This window comes from Onychomys torridus, chromosome 10 (assembly GCF_903995425.1).
Source record: "Onychomys torridus chromosome 10, mOncTor1.1, whole genome shotgun sequence".
NCBI lineage: Eukaryota > Metazoa > Chordata > Mammalia > Rodentia > Cricetidae > Onychomys > Onychomys torridus.
This window is the reverse complement of record NC_050452.1, coordinates 1,245,447-1,258,545: the sequence shown is the minus strand read 5'-3', so window position 1 is coordinate 1,258,545 and position 13,099 is coordinate 1,245,447. Positions and strand designations below refer to the sequence as shown.

The 13,099-nt window shown below is 39.4% G+C and overlaps 1 protein-coding gene across 1 annotated transcript in view; it reads right to left on the bottom strand.

The window, feature by feature from the left end:
• The window catches only part of Eml6 (EMAP like 6), a 260,091-nt gene that overhangs the window by 134,761 nt on the left and 112,231 nt on the right, over nucleotides 1-13,099 (bottom strand). The window contains exons 3-4 of the mRNA XM_036201044.1: nucleotides 7,751-7,910; nucleotides 552-650 (exon numbers count right to left, since the gene is read on the bottom strand). Of these exons, the coding sequence (XP_036056937.1) occupies nucleotides 552-650; nucleotides 7,751-7,910 (259 nt within the window). The remainder of the gene's footprint in view (nucleotides 1-551; nucleotides 651-7,750; nucleotides 7,911-13,099) is intronic.

The window sequence follows — 13,099 nt, the reverse complement described above, 5'->3', positions numbered from 1 at the left end:
CTATAGGCCCAAAAGGCAGCAGCTGAATAAGCCTGGGCCAATATCACTAAAACTATGATCCTTCCCTTTTATTTTCTTAGGTAATTTATCTCACAGCAATAGAAAAATTGATTGACATAGTAGTATGCCTACATGATTCCTTATCTTGCCAGCTAATATTTCTGATCACACTAAATTCAGTATGAAAGACAAGCAAACCATAGTTTATATTCACTATTAAGGAACCACAAATGAAATACAAACTCTTGTAATAATATTTTTGTGAATGTTTTCTAACAACCATTTCCATGAGTCAATGAATATATCTAAACTACTGTAATTTCAAATTCTTTTCTATTTTGAATTTATAGGAAGCCAAATGCCGGCACTGAAAATCTGCTTTGCTTATGAGAAGCAATAACAATAGTTAGCTGCTAATCATAAGTAAATCATGTTTGTTTGTTGAACATGTAGGAGAAAAGTCTATATACATGATATTTACTTTTAAAGACAAAATGACAGCTACTTCACAGTTCCAAAATTTGCATTGTTTGATACCACAAAGGTCTTACCCGGTCAGAATGGCCAGTAGCTGAGGCCAGAAGTTTCCCCTTTCTCCAGTCCCAAATGCATACTGTGTTTTTGGCATCCAATCCCACAGAGGCTAAACGCTTAAGAAAAAATAAAGAGAAGAAAAGAAAGAAAGAATAATTTAATACATGAAAGAAGTGGGAAAATGTTCTACTATTCACACCTACTTTCAACAAATAGTTACTGATTATCCATTGAACCAAAACTCATCCTCATCCCAAACTAAAGGTCTCACTGTAGATGCCTCCCAATAGATTACACAGGCATTTCAGTCCTACATATTATGCCCATTTGTTCTTTCTCGCCATAGCATCCAAATGTGTAGTTTTTGAAATTGCTGACAAGTCAGTTGAAATCTTAAGAACACAGCTTGAAGGCAGGAATTAATAATCATTTACATTTTTACTGTAAAAGATTGGGATGATGACTCATACCTGAAATCTCTGCTCCCAGGAGGCTGAGGCAGGAGATTTATAATTCCATAGCCAGCCTGGGATACTTAGTGAGCTGCAGGCCAGGATAGACCATAGTGTGAAATCCTGTCTTAAAAAAAATTGACACAGATCTCACTCTAGCTCAGGCTGACCTAGAACTCATTCTGCAGATCAAGCTAGCATCAAATTCATGGTGATCCTCCTGCCTTAACATTGTGAATGCTGTAATTATAGACATGAGTCACCATACTTGACTCCTCAAATTTTTTTACTGTCAGACTTAGGGAGCTATGAATTACACAGTCTAAGTATCTTTATCACACTGTACAAACTGAAGAATCTGACAAAGTCATTACAGAAGTTTGAATGTAATTGGCCTCCCATAACCTCATAGAGACCTGCCTTATTAAGAGGGTGGCCTTGTTGAAGCAGGTGTGGCCTTGTTGGAGGAAGTGTGTCACTGTGGGGTGGGCTTTGAGGTCTCCTATGCTCAAGCTATGCCCAGTTCAGTTCACTTTCTGTTGTCTATGGATCCAGATGTAGAACTCTCAGCTCCTTCTCCAGCATGATGTCTGCCTGCACACCTCCACATCCTGCCATGACCTCTGAACTGTAAGCCACCCAATTGAATGTTTTCCTTTATAGGAGTTGCTGTGGTCATGGTGCCTCTTCACAGCAATCGAAACCTTAACTAAGACACATATACAGAAAAAATATCCAATAAATGAGCCTGATTTTGTTCTTAATTTTTATAATGTCACTAACATTTAAAGTGACTAAAGGATATATAATCTTAATAAAAGGAACATGTTATATGCTACTCCACTCCTCCAAATCCTTTGAGCTCACATCAATTTCTTGTCCTCAAAGTCAAACTCAACTTTTAATTATAAGCAAGATGAAAAGTATCATATGCAGCAGTTATCTGTAACACCAAAACAAGGAGTTCCTGTAGGATGCCTCTTAGGAGACAGGATTGTAAGGTCTTGGCTCAGAGTAAGTAAACTTGGCTCCCTTGTTTTCCAGTTAGCCAGATATAAGACCTTGAAAATTTAAAATAATTTTTATTATTTCTTTGAGAATTTTATACATGTATTTTGATCATATCTACTTTCCCCCTTCCCCATCCACCCAAATTTGTGTCCTTTGATTTTTTCCCACCAATCAAGACTAATTTGTGCTGCTCAGAATTCTTGTATATGTGGTCATCTGCTGAAGAAAGTTACCAGGGGCTACACTCTTAAATAAAACTGATTCTTTCTTTCCCAATAGCTAACAACTACCAACCACATAGAAAGGGGTAGAAATGCATGATCAATTCCCCTCTATACTTCGAGATTTTTGTCTTGCTTGGGCTACATAGGTCTTGCACACGCTGTCACAACTGATGTGAGTTTGTGTGCACAGCTGCCTTGCTGTGTCCAGAGGACATTGTTTCGCTGTAGTCACCCACTCTGTATGACCCTTACAATCTTTCTGTCCCCTCTTCCACAATGATGCTTAAGCCTGTGGTGTATTTAATATGTTCCATTTAGGGCTGATAAATCTTCAGTCTCCTATTTTCTGTGTCTTGGCTAGTTGTGGATCTCTGTGTTAATCAACATCTACTGCAAATAGAAGCTTCTCTGATGAGAGGCTAGAGATGTGGTAATGTATGAGTACAATGATAACATGCCTTGGAAAAAGTTAAGTAGCCTCTATAAATCTTAGTTTTCTCATTTGTGAAATGAATACAAAAAAGTTTTTACTTTGTCAAACTGTATGAGTTAAGTGAAATAACAGAAATCAAATGATTTTGAATGGTAATACAAAAGTATTTGGGCTCACACATCCAGAGTGTACATGTTAGTTGTCCTGTTGCTGTGATGAAATACCTGACTAAAGCAACTTCAGGAAGGGAGGGTTTGTTTTTGCTCATTGTTGCCAGGGACACAGTCCATCATGGTGGGCAAGACAGATGGCAGAGGGTCACAGTGCCTCCAAAGTCAGAAGCAGAAAGCATAAATGTTCATTCTCAGCTCTTTCTCCTTTCTAGTCAGTCCTGGGCACCAGCCCATGGGATGGTACTACCCACAGTTAAGGATAGTTGTTCTAGCTTAGTTAACCTAATGTAGATCATCTCTCAAAGACATACCTGGTGGCTCATCTCTTAGGTGATTCAAAATTGTGTCTAGTTGACAATACTAACCATTACTACTCTACCCCTCATTAACTTATACCCAAACAAACCACTTTTAAGCCATAATCATCTTCTCCCCACAGGCTCATGGCCCTCTATACAAAATGTATTCAGTTCAAAATAAAAAATCCCCACCATAGTCTTTTACAGTTTCAACACTGTTAAAAGGTATAAAGGCTGAATTTCCCAGAGTCAAGTAATTTTTTAACAAGGAACTCCTGTACAATTTTTTTCTTGCATACTTCTCACATGCAAAGGCACTGTATAAACATTCCTATTCCAAAGGGAAGGAACAGAGCATAGCAAGGAAAGACTGAACCAAAGAAGACTAAAACCCAGCAGGAAAAGTCCATATCCAGAAGTTCCATATCCGACATCTGAGGCTTGTGCTGAAATTGAGCTCCAGAGGGCTTGGGTAGCTCTGTGCTCCAGCTCTGTTGCCTGCAGTACACATTTTCACTCCTTTGGGCTGGCTTCACTCTGTGTCTGTCCCATGGTTGTGACATCTCCAATATCCTGGGGTCTCCATGGCAAATGATGCTTCAGCTTCCCACAGCAGCCTTTTCAGGGCCTCCTGCAGGAACGCATGGCATGACCCGAAACTCAGTGTTTTTCTCTCGAAGACTTCATGACTGTCTCAAACTTGCATTTTTCATGCTTGACAAAACAGTACCACATACACAACACTGCTAAATTCTGTGCCGACTAGAGTTGGGTCCTGGCTTCCTTGTGTACCATAGTTGTAGCATCTCTGTAGTCTGCCTTTTGAACAACACTCTCCTGGGCATTGGCTTTCAAGAACAGGAAACCCCTTCAGATGTCCTCAAGGTGCAGGCTTTACTGCTTCAAATGAATTTGCTTTTTCACAGTTGGAGGTTTTATTGGGTGGAGTCTTGCCCACAGGGTTGGCGGGGTGGGGTGGGGATGGAGGGGCGGTCTCATTGTCCCAGTGCGGAGCAGGGCTTCTTTCTAACAGTTTCAGCCTCTCTTTCAGCATACATCTTGGCAGCAACTTTAAACTTGCTTAAGGTCTTTTTCTGATCAAACTGCACATTTTTTATTCTTTCCATTCTGTTTATTCCTCTTTTTCATTGACCTGGATAAGGGTGGTGAGCAACAATCACACCACAGCCTGGATGCGATCCTGCCTTGAAATCTGCTACACTAAACAAAGTACTCATTACTCCAGTATTTAGCTTCATTCAAAGTCAGGATACATGTGGGTGCAGCCAGATTCACTACTAGAGTGTCATACAAATGGCCTCTAATCCAGTTCCCAATAGAATTCTTGTTCCTGGCCAGGTGGTGAAGGCACACACCTTTATTTCCAGCATTCAGGAGGCAGAGGCAGGCCTGTTTGAGGCCAGCCTGGTTGACAAAGAGGGTTCTGGGACAGCCAGGGCTACACAGAGAAACCCCGTCTTTAAAAACCTAGAAACAAACCCAAACAAAACAAAAACAAAAAGGACTCTTACTCACGTCTGAAGTCCCATGAGGTGAAGCGCCACAGTGCATGCTTCTCTCAACAGTCTTGCGTCCAAACTCCAACTATAAGGACACACTAAGCTCTGCTGACAATACTCAGTGGCTTTTCTAGTACCAAGTTCCAAACTCTTCTATATTCCTTCCACAAATCAGTTCCAAGGACCCCAAACCGCTTGGTCAGGATCATCACAGCAATTGCCTCACTTCTCAGCACCAGTTTTCAGTCTTAGCTACTCATGTCTCTGCCTTGACGAACTACTTGATAAAAGCCACTTAGAGAAGGTGTATTGGGGACACCATCCTTTGGGCAGAGAAGGACTCAGCTCATTTTCTCCCTTTTTCTATGGAATGGTATTGCCCTTGTTAAAGAGGTCTTCCCATATCAATTAATATAATCTAGATAACCCCTCACAGATGTGCCCTAAGGCTGATTCTAGATCCTGCCAAGATGACAGTATTCACCACTTTAGAAAGAATGTGCATGCCTAAGTATATACTCATATGGTGTGTAGGGAAGGACAGAGGGTCGCATATGAATAAATGTACATGTGTTGCTAAACAGGGTGTGTTCAGGTATCTTCACTAAAACTGGTTTCCATTAGGAATATTTTATATAAAAAGAAGAGTTGGAGGTTCTAGAATGCTTCGTTAATAAAGATCTTTGCCATTTTTCATTGAGGGTTGTAACAATAGAAATTATAAGACAGGGCTGGAGAGATGGCTTAGTGGTTAAAAGTGCTAGATGCTTTTCCAGATGCTCCAGGTTTAATTCCCAGCTGCTCACATCTGTCTGTAACTCCAGTTCCAGGGGGTCCAAAAACCTCACACAGACATTCATGCAGGCAAAACACCAATGTGCATAAAATAAAGATAAGTTAATTAAAAAAGAAATTATAAAACGTAATTTAAGAAATTAAACATTTTTATCAATATAAGAACATTAGAATGGGTAAACTTTATTCAGCTTATTTTTAATGGAAAAATCAGTTAACAAACGCTAGCAGAGACACTCATTTTTCCTGAGTTAAAAAAAAAAGCTGAAAGAAATCTATTTTGTTCATTTACAGTGACAGGCCCCACAGCTACCTAGAAAAGAATTTCTATTGCTTTTGTCATTTATGAGGTAATGAGGAATTTGTCATTTTATCTGTATTATTGGATTTTGGTGAACTCTGCCCAGAGAACACAGCAGACCTGAAGGAATAATAAGCAAGCCGTGAAATCCATCATGGCAAATAGGTTACTTTTCTCAATTGACAGTTAAAAACCACACAGTCCACCCAGCTCCCCTCCTGTCCATATAGTACCTCAAGAGAAATGGTCAGGACTCCAAAAGGAAAGGAATGAATGAAATGAAAAAAGAACTCATAGTTAAAGCTGGGTTTCCCTCTATTGCATAGCATTTTTATGATACTTCAAAACAAAATTTAATATAGATATTTGCACAAATAGGGAAAAAAGAAAGACTATGCATATTGAATGTACACATCAGCTTACATCTATGCTTATACAGCCATATGCATTCTAACTCAATTTAGTCATTCATATCAACTCTAGTTCTAGGAAGAAAAATGAGTAATGACCAGTGCTCTCTTGAAACAGTGGAAGATACTACATGCTAATTACTTTTAAATGATCCAAATCAGGTGAACTTATCTTCATCTAGTGAATTTCTCCCACTCTTAGTTTGGTTTAATGTCTACAAGTGATTTCATTGGTGTTTCCATGTCACTAATTTACAAAATTAACACTGAAACTAGTCAAACATTTATTGAATAAATTAATTGCGATACCAAGGGTGAAAGAGACAGCAGAAGGGATGGCATGTAGAGACACGGTGAAGGATGGAGAGAGAAGCTGTAAATTTAGGAATGAGCCCTTTGTGTTGCCATTCACTTTTTAAAGATACATTAGCCTTTGTCAGGTGTTGTATGTACAAGAAAGGAGAGATAACTTGTGGGTGCTGGTTTCATACCCTTGTGATGTATTCAAAGAACTAGTCTCTTCAAGAGGACAAACCAGCAGTGAACTTCAGCTGGGGATTGGAGCATGACACAGGGCATTTCAAAGGTACAGTATTTGGCTGACAAATCTTGCCAGCCTGTCTAACCTGACGACATGGGAGAATGTAGATAGAAGTGCTGGTTAACAGAGAATGCTCACCTACAATGTTTGGGCTTCGTTCGATGCCAACTTTAAACTTTGTTGGCTTTAAGATACTTTGACATTTTCAGCTGCTGAAATGAATTACTAAGAAACTGTATAGATGAAGCTAGAGAGATATCTCAGTGGCTTAGAGCACTTGTTTCTCTTGCAGAGGACCTAGGTTTGTTTCCCAGCACCCATGTAGTGGTTCACACCATTTGTAACTCTATTTCCAGGGTATTTGATACCCTCTTCTGAATTCCACACATGAATGTGATATACTTACATACATGCAGACAAAACAGTAATATATATTAAATAAATAAATAAGAATTATGAAAATACTAGTTAAGTCAATGTTTAAATTACATTATACATTATTCTATTTTGGAATTTAAAGGGCTGTGCCTTGAAAATGGAGGAGGGACAGAATATGTGTTGGAGTTATTATAAAGAAAAGCATAAACACATAGGAATTGGTGACTGCTTGAATTAGAAGGGCTGAGGGGTGGGAAGAAGAAAGAAAGAAGAAGTGACCTTATGGTAGAATCAAAAAGCATCGTTTGAATGGATCATTAGGAGGTGATGTGAGAACTTGAGAGCAAAAGGCACAGTGTTTGTACAGGGTTTGAGCTCTGTGCAAATGGCTTGGCCCAGCCCTTATCCCAAATAGGATGCTAATAATGGGACAAAATAGGGTTGCTGAACCCTAGTGGACCCAACCTTATAAGTTCCTTTATGGAGCCTTTTAAGGAAGACCAAAACTGGAGCCTATTGAGAAGGGTATACCAATACCACTAGCTTGAAAAGGGGCCAACCAGTGAGGAAGTCTAGGATGCTGCCAAGGGAAAACAGCAAAGGTGGTAGCCATTTGTATTATAATTTCAGGTAAATTTAAGGATTCATTAAGAAAACATAAACTGAGAAAGATACGCACCTGTCCATCCGAGTCAAAAGCCAGGCATGCAACTCCATGTGTATGGATATCTTTGAGAATAGACACAGTCTGGACATTATAAGAATCCCATACGCATATATATGGCTCCTTCCCAACTTGGCCAGTTGCAATCAGAGTTTTATCTGGGTGTAAGGCAAGGCTGAAAAAGAAAAAGGCCTCTTTTCATATTTTCTAACTGAACAAAATTAATATATACTGATCATTCTTTACCCCAATTTGTTTCTTATTTTAAATCATTAAACCAGATGATCTCATTAGAGTTTATCAGTTCCCAAAGTAACCAGTTGCCTGACTATTATAAATTAAAATGCTCAGCTTTGGCAAAGATAAAAGTAGTAAAACGTGATGTGAATTTTATCTAAATTTACCTACTTAGTTACCTTAAAAATGAACATTAACCATGGTCATAATTCTCTAATAACATATTGTATATGGTTCTATCATTGGGTTAAGTAATATTTACTTACTGATTTTCAAAATATTATTAAGTGTTCAACCTAGCTTTTGACTTTAATTTAAAAATGCTGTTGTTAAGAGAAAGTTCATTTTTCCATTCATTAGCAGGCTTGCAGATCCGCAAGACAGATCCTGCTCTCATTAGGGTTCAGAGGCACAGAAAAGTCCCAAGGTCAATGTGTTTATGTGTCTGTTGTCATAGAGTATGCATTTGAAGTGAAATCTTCTCTTTTACATAAGCCACAGTGACACCAAGGGAACTGCAGATCACTAAGCCTGTGGCTTTTCTCCTCTGTAATTCTAGCAAAATAAAATTTCAAGGCCCATTTCAAGGCATCTGCAGTAGTCAAGATGGAAAAAGTCACCATGTTCAACACAATGAGTAAAGGTGAGTACCTTCCCCAAGACAGGTATTGGGAATCTAAAAAAAAAATGACAAAACCAAAACGTAGCACTTTACCAATCTGGAAAACTATCCTATTCAGCCAGCACTGACAGGTGGAGGCAGGCAGGTCCCAGGGGCTTGCTGGCCACACATTTTAGCCAAAATAGCAAGCTTAAAGACAAGATGGAAGAGGGTTTGAGGAAGACATTCCTCCACAGGTGCTCTCCACCCAACTCCTGATGGGTGGGTACATAGATTCTCTCATACACAAAATAAGAAAACCTGACTTAAAAGTGAATTTGACATATAACAAATACTTTCTTTAAAACATATCTTCAGGGGCTGGTAAGATGTCTTTGAGGGTAAAGGTGCTTGCCTCCAATGCTGAAAACCTTCGTTCAATATTAGAAGCCACCACATAGTGAAAGGTGTAGCACGAATCTTAAAAGGTCTTATTAATAAAAACAAACCTGAAGCCAGGTATTGGGGTGAATGCTGGAAAACCAGAGAAACAGAACAAGCTACAGTCACTTCACCTTGTCAATTCCTCAGCTGATCTCATTTCCTCAAACTGGAAGCCTCTGTGTCCTCATCCGAATGGATCTCAGCTGAACTGCTGCTCAAGAGCCTAACAGCTTAACCAGATTCTAGTTCCTGTTCCTCACACCTTATATACCTTTCTGCTTGCTGCCACCACTTCCTGGGATTAAAGGCGTGAGTCACCATGCCTGGCTATTTCCAGTGTGGCTTTGAACTCACAGAGATCCAGATGGATCTCTGCCTCCAGAATGCTAGGATTAAAGGTGAGTATGCCAACATTTTCTGGATTCTATGTCTATCTAGCGGCTGCTCTGTCCCTGACCCCAGATAAGTTTATTAAGGTACACAATATATTGGGGAAACTACAGAAAGGAGGTAAGTGATTCCTACAAATTTTCCTCTGACCTCCACACATGTGCTATGGTACATGTGTACCCACATAGTACAAAAGTGAATGAATGAATGAATGAATGAATGAATGAAGAATAAATATGGACATAAATATGGTAAATATAAATAATGTTATTTAAAAATATATATCCTCAAGAATCTTTATAATGAAGTAATAAAAAGACAACTTGTGTGAAATGGAACATGTGAGTGTTCAGTCCTTGAAACCCTTCTAAGGTTATAGAACACTTTAGCTTTCCAAGTTGGTTAAGAGATGATTTTGATCAGTAGAAAGGGAACCTTCCAATCACAGTTTTGTTAGAATGTATCTGATATTTAATAGTATGTACATGTGTTCATTGGTTTTCTGATACCATAAATAACTAAGATCATCAAATTATAAAAAGAAATGATATATTTGGCCTCAGATTTATTACTTACAGGTTTTGGTCAGTTGTCTCTGCATCATGGTGGGAACAAAACACCTCATGTCACAGCTGGGAAGGGGAAGAAAAGGAAGGAGGCAGGGTCTCCTTAGCTCCATCAAGGCCATTTGCCCCAGTGGCCTCAAGACCTCCCTCCAGATTTCACTTGTTAAAAGCTCTACCAGCACACACCTTGGAGAGCAGGCCTTTATCCCACAGACCTTCAGAGACACTGAAACCCAAGCTGTAGTGATACATACCCTAGAAAACTGCCAAAAGATTATGCAGTCTCATATTTGTTCCATTAATAAAGTGAATGGAAGCAGTCTGTGAAACTCCCATTTTAACACAATGGAACATATTAAGTAATTCAGTCATTAAAACTTTAGGGATTTGATATGTCAAGTACAGGGCAACAGATATACAAATAAGAGAGAAAGAAAGGATGGAAGGAAGGAAGGAAGGACAAAAAACAGTGTTGTGTTTCAAGGAGCCCCTAAAGAGGAGGAGTGACAGCCAGTATACACAGTGACAGAAAGATGGAGAATAAGTACTCATCCCCGCAAGACATTGGCTTCATATAAAATGTAAGGTGTAAGTGGGCATTTGTTGTGAAAAGACCATTTTCAAAGTCTGACTGACAAGGGCAAGAAAGGATATGGGTCCAGAAGGCAGAGGCAGCTCAGAAAAGACTGTGATGAGGCCAGGAAGCTAGATTACAGCAGGACATAACATGAATGCTTTCACAGTGATGGAGCAGGAGGGAGAGCTGAGACGTTTTTATGAGGAGAGAAATGGTTTTTAACTCTTCCTAGGTTTTAGTGGGAAACTCCCCAGGTTAGAAGCATGATGGAGGCCCACCAGTTATGAAGGAAATCATTTGGCCAGATGGTTAATGAGGAGGTTTTCTTCATTCTTCTCAATAGTTTCTGGGCTATCACTGGGCAGAGCAAGCATTATAGAAATGTTTGCTGGAGAGGCTGATTGATGATGCCAACAATCTTCCTGCCACAGTGTCTTTCCTTTCTCCCATGGTCAGCATGTTCTACTTAGAGACTAGGAAAGAATAAAGAAGGGCATATTGCCTATGGATGGCCAGAGACACCCCAAGAGACATGGCTCACTTGCTGTGGCCATTGGCTCTATGTTAAATGACTGAGACAGCTGGCAGATTCTCTGGAAATTAAAACACCTGGGATGGGGCAGGATCCTTGCATTTTCTCAGATGGCAGTTTGAATGAGGAGGATTATTGGAAGAAAAGTATGAACAAACCTTTAAAAAGGCTATTATGGTTTAGATGGGAATATTCCCAGAGGCTTGTGTGTTGAAGGATTGGTTCCCAATATAGAAGGCTTTTGGAAGGTGCATTGTGAGGGTTTTGACTTAATCAATGGATGAAACCATTGATGAGTTCAGAGTTAGACAGCATTAGCGGGAATGGTTCCAGGAACCCGGGAGTAGGGGGCGACTGGAGGAAGTAGGTTCTGGAGGTATGTCTTCTCTGTTGTCTTTCCCTCTGCTTCCTGGCCACCACAAAATGTGTGGCTTTACTCTGCAATACCCTTTTGCCCTAACAACCTTCCTCACTACAAGCCCAGACCACTGGGACCTAGTCACCTTAGACTGAAGTCTTTGAAACTGTAAGTCAAAATAAATCTTTCTCCTTTTGTTTCCTCAGCTGGTTTGTTATAGTGACAAACAAAACAAAACAGAAAATGGAATAGAGGTTTTTCCTAAGAATGTATTAGTCTAAATTATGCAGTGTCACTACCAAACACTCCCATTTGAATGATAGTGCGGTTACTCCCCAGGGTTCACTGTCCTAGATGATTCTGCTGTATCCACATATTTACTACATTGACTTAAATAATAGCTCTCATTGGAATTACTTTTCTTGTCAAAGTTCTTTATGGTTTTCCTCAAACTAACTCATGATACTCATTTCTCCAGGCTCCTTCTTTACCACTTGAATACAACAACGAAGTTGGCTATTTCTTCTTTTGTAAACCCCTAGTCTCTGGCTTCCTTCCCCAGCTCACATGCAACATGCACCTCTTAGACTTAGAATAGGGGCAGGGGTTGTAGCTCAGTGGTACAGTGATTGCCTAGCATTCACTAGTCCCAGAGTTCAATCCCTATCACTAAAAACAAACAAACAAACAAACAAACAGAATAGAGAGGACACATCTTTGTGGTAGAGCATTTGCCTAGAATGCTATGAGATCCTAGATCCAATTCCTCAGCACCAAAGGGAAAACTGGGCAACAGAACAATAGGGGACAACCTCCATTTACTTCATTATTTGGTACTTCCTCAACCACTTCCCTAAAACTTTACTCCTCTCACCTGGGTAACAAATCAACAACAGCCATGCATCCCTAGGGCACAGCCAAGTTGCATTTACATTTATCTTAAATTTGTCAGTATTTACTCAATAGAACTTTGAAATCTTCGTAAGGTTAAAAAAAAACTCATGAATTTCAACAACTAGATTGTCAAGAACATAATATGTAACATCATCATGCTGTTTAATGAGGTTTAAGCTACCACAGGTGTCTAGTCCCCCTTTCCTCAAACCTCTTCATTTATGAATTCAAGAACACCAAGAAGAACCATTTTCAATGACTGTTGGGAACCCAGACCCAACAGATACACCTACAACACAACTCTTGCACTTAGGGAACATCCCAGAAGAGGGACAGAGAACATAAGAACCAGAGGACCAGGAAGTCTTCTGTGACACTGTGTCTCCTAGAAATAGCTGCCTAAACAAGACCTAGACAATAGAAGAATCAATAGATAGACTAAGGCAGAAGGGGAAAAATGTCACAGAGTCCAGCTCCTTAATAAAGAACAGCAGCTAACTGATGACTGATGAGGGAGAATTAGCTTTCCTCAGAATGAGCTCCCCAATTGCTTATCTACACAAAAAGTCAACCCAAAATATCATACATATAAATTACAAAAATGGATTCAGCTGGATATATATATATATATATATATATATATATATATATATATATATTTATATGTGTGTGTGTGTGTGTGTGTGTGTGTGTGTGTGTGTGTGTTTATGTCTATGTGTGTGTAGAACAATAATAATTAAAGGGAAAAAGTCTACCAATTTCAGA